General features: G+C 39.0%; 1 protein-coding gene and 1 long non-coding RNA gene across 4 annotated transcripts in view; both read left to right on the forward strand.

Annotated features, from left to right (window-relative positions):
• The window catches only part of LRMDA (leucine rich melanocyte differentiation associated), a 691,516-nt gene that overhangs the window by 10,376 nt on the left and 663,433 nt on the right, over positions 1–17,707 (forward strand). Inside the window, exon 1 of one of the 3 annotated variants that reach the window (XM_040564605.1) lies at positions 14,638–14,820. The exons of 1 other annotated variant lie outside the window; for it this stretch is intronic. In XM_040564605.1, coding sequence (XP_040420539.1) covers positions 14,791–14,820 — 30 coding nt within the window. In that variant the 5' untranslated portion in view covers positions 14,638–14,790. Of the gene's footprint in view, positions 1–14,637; positions 14,821–17,707 lie in introns of those variants that run through there. One more of the 3 variants, XM_040564607.1, reaches the window with a different exon arrangement.
• Positions 1,039–9,479, forward strand: LOC121073590. Its single transcript, XR_005821827.1, has 2 exons — positions 1,039–4,925; positions 6,481–9,479. It is a non-coding gene; the product is annotated as an uncharacterized LOC121073590 (long non-coding RNA).

A 17,707-nucleotide genomic window follows, 5' to 3' on the forward strand; every position in this document is an offset into this window, starting at 1 on the left:
TTGCCTGAAGATATCTACCATAATCTAATCTCTGATATTCTGATACATACTATCGACTTTAACATTTTCTAAAACTTAAGTGAATATCTGCTATCACTGTTTAATACAAATAGTTCTAAATGATTTTAAAAATATTTAATGCATAATGCATATCACTCAGGTGTTATTGTCAGTAATGGATGAGGAACAACGTTTGGATAATTTATAAAACTAGACAAAAACATTTTCAGCAGTTAGTGTTTTCAAGGTGTTGGTTTCTAATAATAACATTTTGGTCATAATACCTTTTTAACATAATTTAAACTACTTTACTTATGCAAATTGGTGAACTAACTTGAGTGCTTTTATGCTACCTGAAACACTGAAAGTGTCTTGCATTATAGAAATGTGTATAAAAACAGTTTAACTCTTTTGCTTGCTTCAAGTCAAACCGTAAAACAGATGACAATTTTTCTTAGTTACAAAGTAAAGAAGCTTTCCCCCTCACACCTTTGTGCGATTTGTGAGGTGCCAAGGAGGTGGTGATGATCTTTAATAATTAAGTTAGTAGCCTTTACTTTTTTAGCATTCTGACTTATTTTGAACCAGCAAAAATATTATAGCAAAGCTATCAGGTTGTAAGGGCACGCAGGTAAGAAATAGGAGCTGAGGAGATCAGGCCTGCTGGAGGTAGCCCAGGCCTCTGCTGAGGAAGAGTTTCTCAGTAGCACACAAGAAGAGGTGACATGATGGCACCTTAACAAAGCTGGTTCTGAGCACAGGAACCAGCAACTCAAAGGAGTAACCCTGAAAACCAACTACTTAAAAGATAGGAACGTCTTCAGACCACTTGGGCAGCTCTGCATGGGTATCTACACTACACTGAGCTGCAGTGGGTTTCTGACCTGAAGGATATTGCAGGGCTGTCTGGATTGCTCAGCTTTTCACTTTAGGACCTCTGTGTCAGGTTGGGTGAGTGTAGAAACTGAGCCTCCAAAGTCCTCTTGGGAGAAAAGGAGGAGGTGCCTTTTTCTGCCTGTCTTGTGTTTCCAGGGTATCCATGGGATGGAAATTCCAGGATGAGACAAGAGACCAGCTTGGGTAAGTGCCTTGATTTTATTATACCTGCTTAAAGTTGGGGAAGGAAGGATAACTTGGGAAGCTTGTAGGGAATCTATGTTGAATGGCAGTGGACAGCCAAGCAGGGGTTGCCCATTGCAGAAACTGTCTTCAAAGGCCAGAAAGGGCTTCCAGAATCCCTTCATTCCATATCACCCACAGTGATGAGGAAAACAAAGACCTCTTTAACCAATGCTTTTGCAGACTTTGCTCATTACTTGCATAGTATTGACTACAGTGTATGCCTATACACCAGTAGTGACAGTTTAGCTCACTAGTGGCCAAGAGCAGGGCATACACACTCAGCAAGCGGTATTGTACATGTGCCATTACTAGTGCACAGTGTGCTCACAACGCAGACTCACTCTGAAAAACATCTGCATGTGGCCGTTCACATTTGTGTTCCCACTAGCAGATTCCTCACCTGTATCAAATTTCCTAGCACCATTTTCAAAGTGGTTCCACAAGGGTGGGGAAGATAAGTCCTATCTATTCCTTGTATATATTCCTGGACGTAATAACCACAGGTGGCAAGAATTCAGATTAAGCTTACATGGGGACACACAGAATTCTTCCCTCTCTCTGGCATCCCTCTCATGCCTTTTCCTCAACTTTGGTTTCAGTCATATACAGCTCACTAAGGCAGAAGATGATTGTGTTTCATTCCTGATTTTGCCACCCTAACTTTGAAAGCATAAGCCCCAGCACATTCCTACAGTCCCTTCAGTAACATGGATGGCCCATTCACAGGGTTGGGAAGGTCACTGATTGTTTGTTTCTGGTGTGTAGTCTCTGGATGTAACGCACATTCATTTCTAACTTTTTGGATACGGTAGTATTATAATTCCTTGCTTGGAATTTGCTTGGGAAGAGAGGGTGCTCATCTGTCCCTATACAAAACTTCTCAATAAAACTGGACATGGCGTTCACCACTCCTGTAGTGATCAGTGTAGGCCAGGAAGACTATAGGTAGATATCTCTTGTATTTGTGCAAATAAAAGAGCCTGTGGGTAATGACATGACTTTAGGGACCTGTTACTGGTACAGGCTATGCTGGGGCAGAGAACTGATGCTACAGACTTCCTCTGTGCCAAACTAATTTTGCATGGTGAAGAAGCTGGGGCTGCCAGGCACCACCGTGTTATGGCTATCCTCTAGGTGTCCTCTAACAGGTTTCTGGAACACTGGGAGCTGCCACTAATTAAGTAATTGATACATTGGGTGCAGACTGCTTTTACAGAGCGTACCTGAGAAGTCATGTCAGACACGAAGCATTGATTAAGTGATTACAGTATATGCAGAGTGCTAGAGTGGCCTGTGACTGGAGGTGGGAAGGGACAGTTGTGGAGCCAGTTTGGAGATCAGCCCATCTGCATAAACAGGACTTGGAGCTAGGATTTTCTCCCTGATAGATGGACATTATAGATGTACTCGAGTATCTGGCTCAGACCCTCAATGACAATTATAGTGACTGTAAATGAAAAGAACATTAAGCATGCTAAGTCAGGCACGGAAAAAATGAGGAAGTGCCAGAATGGAGCACTGCCTCTGCAATCTTGATTCTCTCTGTTTAGTGCATAAACATGGTGACAGTCTTGATGATGATAGAACATCAAGATCAAACAATATCACCTCTGTGTGATCCCTGTCTCATCTGGTGCAAAGTCTGCAACAGAGTGAATGCCAAGGGACCGTAATTTGTCACTGAGCCCTCTGAGAGGAGTGTTAGTATAAAACCAAGATAGCACCAGATAGCAAACTAGCATGTTTTTCCTTCACATACACAGAGCATGCTCAGTCTGATATAAAATAAGAAACATGTAGTTGTTTCTGTATCAGGTTAGAGGCCTAAAAGCAATAGGGATTATAATTTAAGGTAATAAAGTGCACATTTAAACCATCCAATTTTGAATTCAAGTTGTTAATCTTGAAAACATATAGAAAAATTACCCAGTTATGGTTACTCGTACAGGTTACATTTGGGATATGCACCTGGAAACATATTGGTTTACCATTGTAATTGGTGACAGTCAACAGTAATTCAGAAACAGGATAAACAGGGTGACCTTTCTCTAATCTGCATACTAAAAACAGAATAGAGAATTGAAATGAAATTATTTTCTAGTGGCATTAGACTGACAAGTTTGATAGAATTAAAGTGATACTATACAGTTAGGTCAATTGGGTATCTTCATTTTTAATGCACAAACGAGGATAAAGGAGGCTCTGCCTGTTCTGAGGGAGCCAGCTAAGAAAACTCTCCAAAGCTGAGGTCTCTTCTGTTCCAGATGCTTACTGTGTCTTGGGAGGTGGGGTGAAGCAAGGTTATTATGGAATATACTTATATGCCACTGAGTTTTCTTTGGTCTCCATGACCACAGCTTGTGAAATCTCTTGATCACATGTATGCACCTTTCTTGAGCAGGTTTATAACACAATAGTTTGTTTAACAAGAAAAGGTAAAAATTCTATAAAAGCCCAAACTTTTGTCCGTTATTTTTGTCTTTACTCTTATGAGATTTTCCATTCTGCAAGAGGGAAAAGGCTTTTAATTTTTTATTACCCATAGAGAAGCGATTGCGATTCTTGGGTTTTATCCCCTTTCCTAAACAGTATTAGCAAGACAGCTAACCTTTCAAGCTATCCTCAGTGTAACTAACTGTAAAATTGGGATATTAATGCCTAACTGAGATAGGTAGAGTAAGGCTTAATTGATTAACAGATGTAAAATGTCATGAAATTTGCAGGTGAATGACACTTTAGACAACATTTTAGAAATGTTAGGTATGGCTTTATTTATATTTTAAAATAACCAGTATAAATAACACTAAGAATTGATCATTATGAGCATTTTTTTACAAACACATTTACTTATCTTTCTATTGAAAGACAAATTATAATACTGAACAGTGAACACAATTTGAAACAGACAGAAAAAGTAGAAGGAAATTAACATGCTTGTCTATTCACTAGAAAAAGATGAACACTAATAAAATTTCCCTCTAGATAAAACTTTGAAAATGTTATTTTCTATACATGATTTTATGAGCCAGTATGATGCCAATGCATATATTCATGTAAGCACCCATTAAGTTTAAAATAGAATCTCTAAAATCTCTCAGTGGACTTGTCGGTGTCTTCTTTTTGCTCATTTACCTATTTAGTTTTTGATGAACGTTTTAGTCTTTGCTTTTCTGCTTAAACAGAACTATTTATAATTAATACTATACAACAGATATTCTCAAAGTTTTCAGGTAAGAAAAGATTTCCAAACCTGTGGTTATCTCCTAATTGGAACTTTTTTTCTGTCTTTGACAGTATAGACAGTTTTCCAGCTTCATTAACATATGCATTTTTTCATAATGAAAAATTAATGGTGGGGAAGGATTGAATTTAAGTTCTTGTTCTCTTTTAATACAATTTAACATGTGGAATAACACCATGCTGCTGCATCTGTGAGGTTGTTTCACCAGAGGGTTTTTTTTTTTTTTTAATTCACTTCATGAAGACTTTAATGTTTTTTTCAACCCAATTTTAAGTCAGATTTGTTTTAAGTATAAGACTGAGGAGAAAGGAAGAAAGGATCCAGGTTATCTGGGTTAGGTCCCAGATACTCAGGATTTTCCACAAGAGGATCCACTTGCTGTGTCCAGGCTGCTTTATCTGCTTCATATGTGCGTATGAAACTGCATTTTGAGTTTATGCAGCTTCAGTGGCACGTCTGGGGTGCCAGAGAGCCAGAAGGCTGGGTGAAACCTTTACCAGCAGCATTTGAACCAGAGGGCATGTTCTCAAGTGAAGAAAATAAGGTTTTAATTCCTGAAAAGGTTAGTAAATTATCAATAAATATTTTAATAGGTGGTTAATGAATTGACATAGGGTTAAAGAAGCCAACAGACACAGATTATAGCTGTCCATGACTGCTACTGCTTAACTTCATCTTCAACACATGGATTTCAAGCCTGTAAAATTTTGTAGATTCTGTTCCTTACCGGTTAGCACTTTGAAGACTATTTACAAATAGAACCTTCTTACAAACTCACAGTGTAATGGCTGTTTCTTTCTTTTTCTTGTTTTGGTGGGGAATTCTAAGACAGCTGACAAACTGGGAAAAAATGCTAGAAACTTAGCTGGCTAATCTGGATATTTCTATCCCTTCATCATGAGAATTAGCTGTGCATATTTCTCAAGAGTTTTGAGCTGAGAATAAAGTATTTTTTGTTGGTTAGTGCCACTTCTCTAAGAGTTCATTTTTTGCAAGCTGTGTTTTATTCTTCTGTCCTGTAATCCTGATCCATGATGATATTTGTCATGACAGCTTCCTTTTTGCTGGGTTCTGTCACATAAATTGAGTTACTCCACCAAAAATAAACTTTTTTTTTTTTTTCCTCAGAGACAGAGAGGAAAACAAATAATTTTCAAAAGCTATATGAATAATAATATTTTAAACTTCCTGAACTTTTTTCTTTGGCTTGATATAAATTTTTTTTGGTAGTATTGCTGTGACTGAATGCTAAAAACACAGTGTCATATGTGACTATATCTCTTTTAGTTTTCACTTTTAATTACAGAATTCACCCAGCATTGTCCTAACAGGGTACAGAATCTTCAGTAAGTGAGCCAAATATAGCATGGTAGTTTAACATGCTGCATAATCATGTGAGCTATTATGTCACCCAGATATACAGCCATAACCCTTACAGAGAAAACTGAAACCAGAACCCTGTGGTGTTTTTTTGTGTTAGGAAACTGATGGTTTTGAAATATGCTACATTGTCAACTTTGAAATTGAAGACCTTACACCATCATTGTAATGCTATCTCGATTCTGGTCTGGAGGCAAAGCCTGGGAGAGTTTTAAGTGGCTTTAGTCTTTATGTCCATTTTATGACCATCCAATCATTGCCTTTTTTTTTTTTTTTCCCAAATATGCTAACTCTGGTATCTGTTTTTAGGCTGATTTTGTGATAAAGACATCTCTCAACTGGGACTGAAATACTTTGTTCCCAATTACTTTTATGTTATCCAACACCGTCAGCTAGCAGTAACTTAAGCTTTGCTCATCTGACTGCAATTCCAGCAAGAAACCTAAGTGTGAAACGCTTTATATTATTTTGTTAATAGTCCATCTTTACTTGAGAGCAATAATTATTAATCTGAAGCTCTGTGCTGTCCTCTTGTGATTGTGGGAATGGGTCCCAGTATTACCGCCAAATATCAGCATATTTTTGGATGCTTTTATATGTAGAGTCAAAGTTGGAATTCCCAGACATAAAGAAGAATTTCCTTAAGTTTAGCATTGGTCTGTCTCTAATAATCTCTTCAGTGTAAACTGGAAGTCTCTTTGTTTTTACTCTGCTCTTTCTTTTGTGTTTCTTACCAGAGAAAGCTTATCTAAAGATTTGTTTGTTACTGAGAGCTTGGAGAGTAAGACTTAAGGTGGAGCTTATGGCGTACCACTCTGTCCTCAATGAATGAGGTATTACATTGGCTCAGCTTCTTTCTTCCTTTTCGCTTTTATCTTTCCTAGGAAAGGGGGTTATATATGTTATGGGATTTGAAGGATTTCTATATTAGTGTATTTGCATGCAAAGTCAGGAAGAGAGGAGTAAAACACTAAAGTCACCAGCAAGAAGGCTTGGGAAGAGGCAATTAAACTAAGCCATCTTGATTTGCCTTGCATTTTCTCTCATTTCCAAGGAGTGTAAAACCTGTTTCTTGTTATGTTTATATGTCTCTATATTAATTGACAATACATTGCTTTCAGAGACTGTACATCTGTAACTTTCAGCTGTCAGCTCTTCCATCTTGCATCATGTGTTTGTGTGTTCTCTTCCTAGCAATGTCTCCAGATGATGCAGAATTAATGCTAGTTGAACTATATTTATCCCTCCTCGCCCAGAAGGATGGGTGGATGAAAGTAGTGAGTAATGGGAAAAGTTGCTGTTTAACAAACTGCAGAGGATGATGGGTTTTGGTTGAGCTCTGTTCTTTCATAGCTATCCAGATTGTTAGCAACTTCCATACGTTTCTGTGGGAATCTTTGGTACTCAAAAGGTACAAAGAAAAATAGCCACTGCTTTTTGAACTGAGCAATAGGGAGCTAAAACTTTTGTTCCTTCAGATACAGAAATTATTCCATATTGGCCTGTAATATGTTGACTTCCGATTGGGCTGTATACCTGCTTCCTGATCTCTTTTCTGCAGCAGTGTTGTATGTTATCTGTGTGGAAAGCTGTGGTTTTGCTGTTTGCCTCTATAACCAGCTCAAAGATGTAAGATTAAAAAAATGGGGCCACGTACACAGATGCAAAGCAGGAAAGGAACCTGTTTGCTAATGTCAGGTATTTCCACACCTTGGCTCAAGCTCTTTCCTGACCACACAACCTTCCATCAGGGTGAAGGCAGGCAGAGAGCTCCTTCCAACAGGTATTTTCAATAGTATATACCCATTTATAGATAGGTCTCTCTTATGATACAGTGTTGTTGGCAAAGTACATTGCAGATTGTGTCTCTGTGGATTCATCAGGTGAAAACAGTTCCTTCTGAAGCAATCAAGCGACCAGTCAAAAAACCCCAGCCTGGGTGGTCTGGTATTTCAGTTCTACAGTGAACCACCAGGACAGCTAAAACAAGAGACATCATCCCAGCTACAAGCTCCTCTGGCCTCTGCAGCCACTTCCTTTGTCATTTGATCTTTGTCTTCAAGCATTTCTGGAAATAATCTGTTTTGTCTTTGTGTGAGAGGCAGTCTCTGCCCCAGATACTGTGATGGAGACCTGGAACAAGAAAGCACCTCACTGAACTTTTAAAAGCTCAAACCTGTTATTTAGAAGAGAACTGCAATGTTGGATGGCCTCAAATGAAATTTTATCGTAGCTTTAATCCTTTTTTTTTTTTTTTTTGCCCAGCTCTGATTGTTGCATTCTTATGACCAAACAAGCATTGATGCACAAAGATATACAGTTGTTTCACTATTGCAATTTACTTTCCCACGACAGTGCAGCCAGCCACTGAAATTCACATATACATAATGGATTGTAGGGAAGCACGGCACTTAGGTTTGTTGGGAGTCAGTCATCTTGTGCTTCAAAAAAGAAAAACAAAACAAAAACAAACAAACAAACAAAAAAAAAACAATAAAAAACAACCTCTATGTATGTGTGCAACATATAATTACAAGAGAAGCAGTGGCAACAGCTTCCGAACAAGCATTACTGAATACTTTCCAATAAAAAAAATCTTATGATCTTTCATTAAGTGTTCTGTGCCTGCATGGCTAGCAATAGGTCTTTGAAACTTGGCAGGAGGGTAATCCCGTCATTCTTTTTGTTGGCTTTATGGAAAAACAAACAAACTAGAAAACATTTAGATTAAATGAATTATAACCTATTGAAAAACCCCATTTCTTGTCTTTGGTTCACACTATATTTTAAGTTTTGGCAACATTTCAAAATCCTTCAATAATCTACAGAGCTTGTGGATGTCCTGTGTCAGCAGTTTTCTTCTGCATGCTATGTACTCTAGGTGGGACATAGAGAATAACTGCTTTTCAACCTTGAAAGTTTTTTTTGCCTGCAAGTACCATCCACTGGTAGCAAAGAAATGATGGTTCTACACTTTCCTCTTTTCCTGACCAGAAGTAATATTTTTTATTATATAATGCCATTGTTCATTTACCTCAAACAGGCCAAACCAAGACAGAGTATTGTCTACAGCTAGGGTATCAACCTAGGTCTTGGGAGGAGATGTAGGTTCAGTTCTAGCTGATCACAGGTAACATAAGTGTTTACACAAGTAAATCAGCTTTTCTTTGCCTTAGTTCCCTTGCTGTAGCCTAGGAAGAAGAGGATTTCTCTATTTCTTGGTGTAGGTTGAGAATAAATGCATTCAAAAATGCTCGGTGTTCTGGTAATATATAGCGTTAAAGAATTTAGTGATATTTTGCCTGGTTTTACTTAATTTACTTAGCTCTGTTCATTCTATAGTCTAAAGGAAACAGAGTCTTGCATATTAAAAAAAGAAAAAGACCCTGTATCATAACAAACACTTTGAGAAGGTAAATTGTGCAATTAATTGTTACTATGTCTTAGGTGTTGAACACATCTCTTATTAAATGTAATTCTAGCCTAATAGCTATAGTGTGCTATATAATACAAGGGATTTTAATTGTATTTGGGCCATGCTGTGGTGGACAAAACTGTCATTAACTTTGGTGGAAGCCAGATTACTGGATAAAAATGTCAGGAAAGGCTTTTATTTTATTTTATTTTTTTCCTACTGTCTTCAAACTTTTTAGGTTGTTCTGTTTTTTTTGAAAACTCTTAGCCTATAGTATGTTGAATTTATAAAGACTATATGCAAAGTTATCTAGAAGAATACCAACAAGGTTACAATGTGAAGCTTTCCAAAGATGTCAGGAGATGCTGAACTTCAAGGTGCCTTTGCAATTAAATAGTGAGTGAACTTCTGTCAGAGCTGTCTTCATTCACAATCACCATGTATCCTCACTGTGCTCATACCGCACTGCTGCCATGTAATAGGAAAATAATAATTAAATATATCCTGGAGGTGGTTGTAGACAAAATTCTGCTCTGCATGCAGACAGGAGGAATCAAAGAGTCAGGCTCTGATATAGGGTAGAGTGTGAAGATTGTGGCAAAAATGTGTAACAATAAGATCTGGGCCATTCTCAAAGCCCTGGAAACTTTCTGCCATAAGATCTAGCTGCTCTGTACTAATTGTAAATATAATATGTAATCCTCTAGAACTTAACAGCAGTTTGTCACCAGTTTTGGTGCAGTGCTAGCCCTTCTCTAAATGGAGCAGAAGGGCAGAAGTCACATAGTACATGTGTGCTGCACTGCACAGGGCTACTGCATAGGAGGGAACAGCTCCTTGTTCTGAAGAAAGGTTTGGGCCTACCTTAGAATCTGTAATTCTTACCAAATGACCTTTTCCCATATTTAAATGGAATTAGGGGAAGAATTGATCAAAGATGCAAGAGGTGTTCATAGGAAACATTCCAGATTGGACAATGTGGTTGTCTGTTGTAGGAAAAGATTAAAAAAAAAAAAAAAGTTAACCCTCCTTTCTGCTGTAAGAGTCTCCAGAAGAATGGAAAAATGTAAATCGAGGCCATTAACTAACAGTATCAAACTCAAAGCAAATTCAAAAATACTATATAGATACATGGTAGTACCTATACTGCATATTGCAGTACATATTGCAGTTCTACCACTTTTCATTGTCTGTTTTTCTGGACAAAAAGTGTCCTGCAGTCTTTCAGACATGTGCTATGGATATGCACTTCTGAGAAAATAAAAACAAAACAAACCTCTAATTTTAATTCATCAGCATAGAGAAAAAAAAAAGAAATTTTGGATGTTCTTATCCTCAATTTTTAAAGCACAATATCACAGTCATAACAATATAGTTAAGAAAAGGTGTACTAGTGTATTGAGCGTACATGCATAACTTGCTTTTCAGATCATTTTAACTTATCATTAGCTGTTACGTGTCTTTATAAGTGAGAATATATGAAATAGTGTGGAGATAGGAAAAGAAAAGCTTAATTTCTAGCAGTTCAGACTAGGAATAACAAATGACGTCATCATTACTGTATTTCTTTCTGTCTTTGTCAATGAGATAAAACTATGTACTTTGTTGCACTTTGTTTTCATTCCATCATGCTTATTTTCTTTTTGTTTGTTTCATAGCGGAGAGTCCTAGTAATGCTCTTTCCTGGGAGACGTTTGAAGTTATTAGTGTGGACATTAAACACCATCTTTAACTATTTGGGGTTAAAAACAGTTGTAAGTGAAGCTATGTATGAATAAAACCTTCTGCTTCCTTTGGTGATACAGACAAAAATGTCTGCACTACAGACAGTCTCTTTCATGTAAATTGATTCAGTTTGGATTATGCATTGTATTGCTGTGGAAACTTACATATTTTGAGAAAACATTTTCATCGTGAGCATCAACAAATGTGTTGTATTGGTAAACACTGAGCCAAATTTTCTGCTGGTCAGATTGGAAGAATTTTGTGAGTTGGCTAGGACTTTTTTTTAGTTGAAATGAAAAAAACAAACAAACAAAACAACAACAACAACAACAACAACAAAACAACAACAAAAAAAAACAGAAAACTTCGTTTGTTCACAGCACACCATTTTGTCAGGTGGAATTGTAGGGTGTTTTGGAAGACAACAGGTTGTTGCTTGAGGTATTTTGACATGTAAGACGGTTGTGTACATGCACATGCAGACATACATAGTGTGCCATAAGATGGAAAACCATTTTGGTTAGCTTGGTGTGAAATATTTTAGCTAATAAAACATTCAAGATTGCTACTTTTCCCTCTTACAAACCTTCAACATACCTTTAAATTAGGAAAACACCTCTATACATAGGTTTCATACAAAATGACAGAATTTGTTTGGTGCTTGGTGCTATGTTAAATTTTCTGGTATGTATTAGCTAATTATTTGAACCAAATGGTCAATAAGATTTCAAAATTGTAGCTGTGTATACATTTTAGGCTCATGACTGCTAAAATGACATAGAGCTCTGTCACCATGTGCAGAACACAGAAAAAGGGGTAGGTCTGACAGCTATCTGTCATGCTCCCAATACACTACTTCCCAGTTGTTTAGGGCCTGGATTATGGGTATTATTTTATTTTGAACATCCTGTGCTTCTTATTCCAGGAATGGGTCTGCTCAATTTATAATATATATATATTTATGTGTATGTAAAATTATATATACTGAGCAGATTGGTGTAACTAATTGGATGTAGCTTTACACAAGAAAAATTACATTTTTTGAAAAGGTCTGTGTTGGTTTTGTCTGTTTGCAACTCATGTTAAACACTACTGAAGTTTTAGGCAAAGCATTGCTGAACATTTAAGGAAATCATATTTGAATGGCCCATACAGAACTGCCACTTTCTGCTTCTAACTGTGCAGTGAAACACTGATAATTTAAATAAAATGTGTTTTTTTTGTATTTTGTGTATACACAAACTGTAAAAAAAGACATTTCAAAGGTCAACTAAGCCCCACTGTCATAAATTATTTCAATCTGAACAAAGAATCCTTACAAAACTTTCAGCTTCTAAGCAACCACCAATAAAAATATATTCTGTAAGTACAAATTTAGTCCTTTAAAGCTTTACTCGTGTAGGCAGCTCTATCAAAGCTAAAGAAAACATTCAGATGATTCAGGTTGTGCAGGGCCAGGACTCGAGAAGGTAGCATTTTGCGATGCTCAAAAGAATAAATATATATTGTAAGGTGAAAGAAAAAACATTCTAAAACCAGAGGAAGCTTCATAATGATCTGGAATCTGTATTATAAAATGACACTGATGATCAACAGGCTCAACAGCTAATAAAAGCCTGTCCGTATTTATGTAACAGTGTAATGAATTTTAGCTTCATAATAACGTGAGGTGATAACTAATGAGCATATTGACTCATATATTTGAAATCTAAGACAATGTTTTAACTTAGTTACAATTTCAGATGAGATATTCCAAAATACTCTTTCAGTGATAGACAGTTGCAGCTGTGAGTCTTCCTTTTGAAAATTATGTGCAGGTGATAGGTGCATAGAAACTATGGAATAAAACAGACTCCAAAAAAATAAAGTTTGAGAAAGTTGCCAGTCATCACATAGATAGGAAGTTAGCAGCAGAATTATCACTTTCAAGATGTAAGTTTTCAAAGTCTAAGGAAGCATCGTAGCAAGACAGTCATGTCTCCTCTCCATTCCTCTGCTAGAGATCTTATTTTTCACTTCCTCTACAGTATAATAGGCCCATTTTGTCATTGTGGTCGGTAGCACTCCCTGTTTGTTACACACCACGGGATTTGGATCTATTATTTTGTCCATGACAGATAATAATCTAGGCCATGTCTACACAAGAAAATGTTGAATTGGTTTTAAAACAATGATTATAAGCCGGGTGCACTTAAAACAGTTTGCCACCTCCTTAAATTGTTTTTGTAATTTACAAAATTCAGCTAAACTGATTGAAGAGATGATAAAGTCAATTTCAGTCACCTAGTTTAGGGAGCGGGACCTGCAACTTCTCCCTCTAGACAAGGTCTTGCCTAGTAAGTAGGAGGATCAATGGCAGGTTAATGCAATTGGCAATGTAAGGAGGTGGAAAAAACAGACTCGTTATTATTTGTCTGTGCTATTTGGTAAACTATTCAGGCAGGATTTCTTTCTTCAGAGATCTCCCTAAAGTGACAGCTAGCACTCTACTAAAATTAATACTAATAATATGGATAACGACGTGCTAAATTGTTTTCAATATAATTATTCCAATTTTACAGGAGCGTAGTATTGAACTGATTTTACTCCATTAAGACAAACACAGCTGACTATATCAGGAGGCCACTTTGTGCCTTGAGTTATATCTGTTCGTTCTGATGGGAATTGCATGCTTGTAACTAAAGGAGAGATAAAAAGAGGTAGATACAGAAGAGTAGACTGTATTGCTTTGTTTAAATTTACAGTTCACATAGCACTTGTTTTTCTTGGCGTATGTTGTTTGCTACATGATCTAGTAAATAAACACAGGCACTGATTGTTTGAAGCATGCTGAGTGATGACCTGAACTAGCAAGTACGCCTTGATGGAAAACTCTTACATAGAGAAACAGAACTTTTATTCATTAGCGTAGGATCTGCTTAGTTGCTGCGGATGAAGGGTTTGATTCTTCTCGGGCTTATACTATGTAAAGAAAATTAGATCTATGCAAAGGAATGGAGTCATTTGTTCACTGATTGGGTTTTGATCTTCTGCATGTTGGCCCGTTTCTATTTACATGTGATATATTAAAATATCAGGGGGTGCACAATGGTGGTATTTATTTATTTATTTATTTATTTACCCCCGGGCTCTTAGCCCCATGTTTCCTGCCCAGCAAAGGAAGGGATAGCCCTGGCAGAAGTGTAATGCCACAGTTGTACCATGAATTTATTCTGTTGATAGTATGAGGCAGAGCAAGTACTGTATTAGTTTCTGCTGTGATGCTGAATAAGCCGTAGAAAGTGGTTTGCAGCGTAGAACCCATCTCCTTCTGCAACTTATTTCCCCTCACAGCATGCCTCTACTTTCAGCGAGTTACGCTGTATTAGGGACACATTTTAAAGGTGCTTAGGCAGCCGAAGAGGTAGGGAGATGATTAACAGGATTTAGGATCCCAGCATAAGAAACCTAAATATCTTCAAAAAATAGAATTCTTACGGAAAACCTTCCGTTTCCCTACTCTACCTAATCAGCGGCAGCCTCCCATCACTGCATTATTTTAATTGGCAATTAAAATGCCCGGAAAGAGTGCTTTGAGAGGTATTTGTGGTGGCTCCAAGGATCTGTTTTCCACACGAATTGAAAAATAAGTAAATGAAGCGCTAGGGGGCCGCGGGCCCGTCCCGCGCGTCGCGGGGTAACCTCGCCTCAGCCTCCGCCACCGCGCGGATCCCCGGGGCCGGGCCCATGGCGGCGGGGGCGGGGGCGCGGCGGGAGCCCCTGCGCGGCCACCGCCCCCTGCCGCGGCCTGGCCGCGCTTCCGCCGCCGTCAGCTGACTGCCGCCAGAGCCGGCCCGGCCCGGCCCCGAGCCGACGGCGACTGCGGAAGCTCCGCTGCAGCCACCCCCCCGCCCTCTTTTCCTCTGCCATGGCAGGGGTAGTGGTGAGCGGAGCACAAGTAAGTGTGCGCGGCGCGGCCTGGCCCGGCCCCACCTGCCGGCGGCACGGTGCTGCTCCCCGCCCCGTCCCGCCCCGCCAACGGCAGCGGGGCCGCCGGGCTGGCGCGCTCGGGGCTGCAGTGGCTTCTTTGCTGGGCGGCTGCGGGGCTCGGGGGCGCGGTGGGATGAGGAGAGGTGTGCGGGGCTCCCTGGGGGCAGCCCGGCCGGCGGAGCCGGTGTAAGCGTGCTGGGGCCTTAGGCTCGCCCGGCCGCTGCGGCGCCTCCCCCTGAGACCGGTCGAGTCCCTCAGAGCCCCGCGTCCCGCCCGCTACCAGCACGTGGCGCGGTGCGGCCGGCTGGGGACGTGCTCCAGGTGTGGTTCCCCTGGGAGGAAGGCAGCGTGCCATGCCTAGAGCTCGTACAGCGCCTACTGGGCAGCGTTCTCTGAGAAAGATGCAACCTTATGAATTACTAAGATCCCAGCGTCACTCTATAGCGATGACAGATTAAGTGGTCATTTCCCCCAAAGCTAAAGCAGAAGAGAGTTGCAACCGATACTGAAATTAACCTACGCTTTAAATATTTCATAAAAATATACTTTGTTCCTGAATTGTACACAGTGCGTTGAAGAGCCTGTGAGAGTGTCCGAGCTGCCCATAGCTGGTCTCTTGCTGGGTTCTGTAAGAGAATTCCTGAATGTTTCTGTGGGATGTTGAGCTGGGCACCAGTAATAAAAATGCTTGATTATGACCAGCCTGCATTCAATTTGGAGAATTAGGCAATGGAGACATCTACATCTACTTCTAATCCCACGGGATGTCCTGTAATGGGTGTAGAAAATCTGAGAAACCTACTGTTACTGATGTGCCTTGTACCAAAGAGCGGAGTCATCTTGGGAAAGTAGGTTTGCTCTCCTCTCTCACTGGTGGCATCTCTGGATACGCACTTGAAAGCTCATCCTCATTTTGAGGGTATTTGAGATGGATGCCAAAGGAAGAATACTGGATTGTGTACTTTTTATTGTTTTCAGGGAAAATTACTTTGAAATGGAAGACTAAAAATGAAGAAACATTATTCTCAACTTGTCCAGTCTACTGAAGCCGTGTTTTATATCAGCATTGTTCAAAGATTAAAGAGCAGAAGAGTGAGGAAATAATACTCTTGAAAACTTGTTTAACAAGGCTTATTGTGTATTGCATGGCTGGCGATCTGGCAGCTGCTGATGTTGTTACAATAAAGAGAGCTCTTGGGTATCTGAGGCAAGTTTGTGTATGTGGGGTGTAGAGATCTGAAGCAAGCGTACCTTGTATTTTGTGGAAAAATACATCTGTTTGTTTTAAATTCAAAACAGTGCTTGTATAGCGAATGAGCTGAAGTGGACTTTGTGCAAGTAAAGTTCCTTTCACAAGGCCCTGAGCATTAAAAGGTCACGACAACCATGTTTCACGTGGAGATACATCTATGAATAAACTATTTGTACCAGTTGTGCAAATATATTTGTATATTTTACCAGTTCAAAGGCTGAAGCTTTACAATATCTTAAGTATTTTGCTTTGTGTGTGCCCCAAAACACATTTGTATGAGCTTTCTTCCTCAACTTCTGTTCTTGTGGAGCTAGGACAGTTGAGGCCAGGTAAGTTTCTGGAGTAGTGGCAATGCAGGTCAGAATCTCTTGCTCCTTTTCCACCCCTGGTCCCTGTGGGTGAGAAGAGTGGTGGTGGCTTGTGTTCTTGCTGTCTCTGTAGCTGCTCAAGATAGTCTTGCACTCCTAATGTTAATGGGCATCAAACTTTAGTTATATCCATTGCAACATGTTGCACTGAATTACTGCTTAATCCAAAGTATTATTGTACTAGTAAAGGGGTGTCTCTCCAAGGGTTTGCAGGCGCTAGTTTATAGAAATCTACTTTTCAGTGAAGAACGAAGTGATACTTGTTTGCATACTCATTTGTATATTGTAAAATATCTTGTGGTTCTCTTGGATGAAAACTAGAGGGTAAATATATATAGAGAGAATGTGAGGAATGTTTAATTCAATGAATTCTGAAAGACAGTTGCTGTTATGCCCGAACCATTAGGATGTGAACTACCCAGAACCGTTCATTTCCCTTTCATCCTTACACTCACTAAAGTCATCTGTATGTCTAGTAGCAGAATATATATATATGTACTATATATTGTGAGAGCAGGGTTGGTTTAAGAGGGAAGAAGGTGTTAAACGAAACTTCAAGCTGCCTGCTTTCTGCTCATAAAAAAAAAAAATTCACTGTAGTCAGCTTTGTTTGCTTAGGGTATTGAACAAAGTGAATTAAAGTGGATGCAATACTGTTGTGTTAGATTGCAATCATTTTCAGAGTGTAAGAAACAGGGATGGTTTTCAAAAGTAGACTGTCAGTCTGTTCTGCAGAGGAGTCTCTATTTAGCAAAAAATGAAGTAGTATCAAGACAGAATTTGACCCTTTGGCGTATTTTTTTTTTACCTAACACCCTGTAGTGTGTGAACACCAGTGATGTATGATCGCAAAATTGCATTCAACATGGAGGTAACAGCTGTATCTTGTAGGTAGTGGTCTAACAGAGCATTGAAATCCACCTGACTAGCAGGTTGCCATCTAAGGACAACCAGTGTTTCTTTAGTACAGAATCTGAATGTTGGTGTTGGATGAGTCAATACAGACAATACATGTATGAGAGTATGTTTGGCACGATTTGTAGGGATTCTTTCAAGAAATTAAGCCAGACTTCTAAGACAATACATCAGACAGAATATGTTTGTGGTTTTTTTTTTTTTTTGAAAATATCATCACTTATGTCAACACTGCTAAAAAGAAATATGAGTAGGTATTTTTTTCTACCTCTAATTCTTCCTCTGTTTTTTAAAGGTGGGTCAGATAGACAGCTACGGAA

This window comes from Cygnus olor, chromosome 7, assembly GCF_009769625.2.
Source record: "Cygnus olor isolate bCygOlo1 chromosome 7, bCygOlo1.pri.v2, whole genome shotgun sequence".
In the NCBI taxonomy this organism is placed as follows: Eukaryota; Metazoa; Chordata; class Aves; order Anseriformes; family Anatidae; genus Cygnus; species Cygnus olor.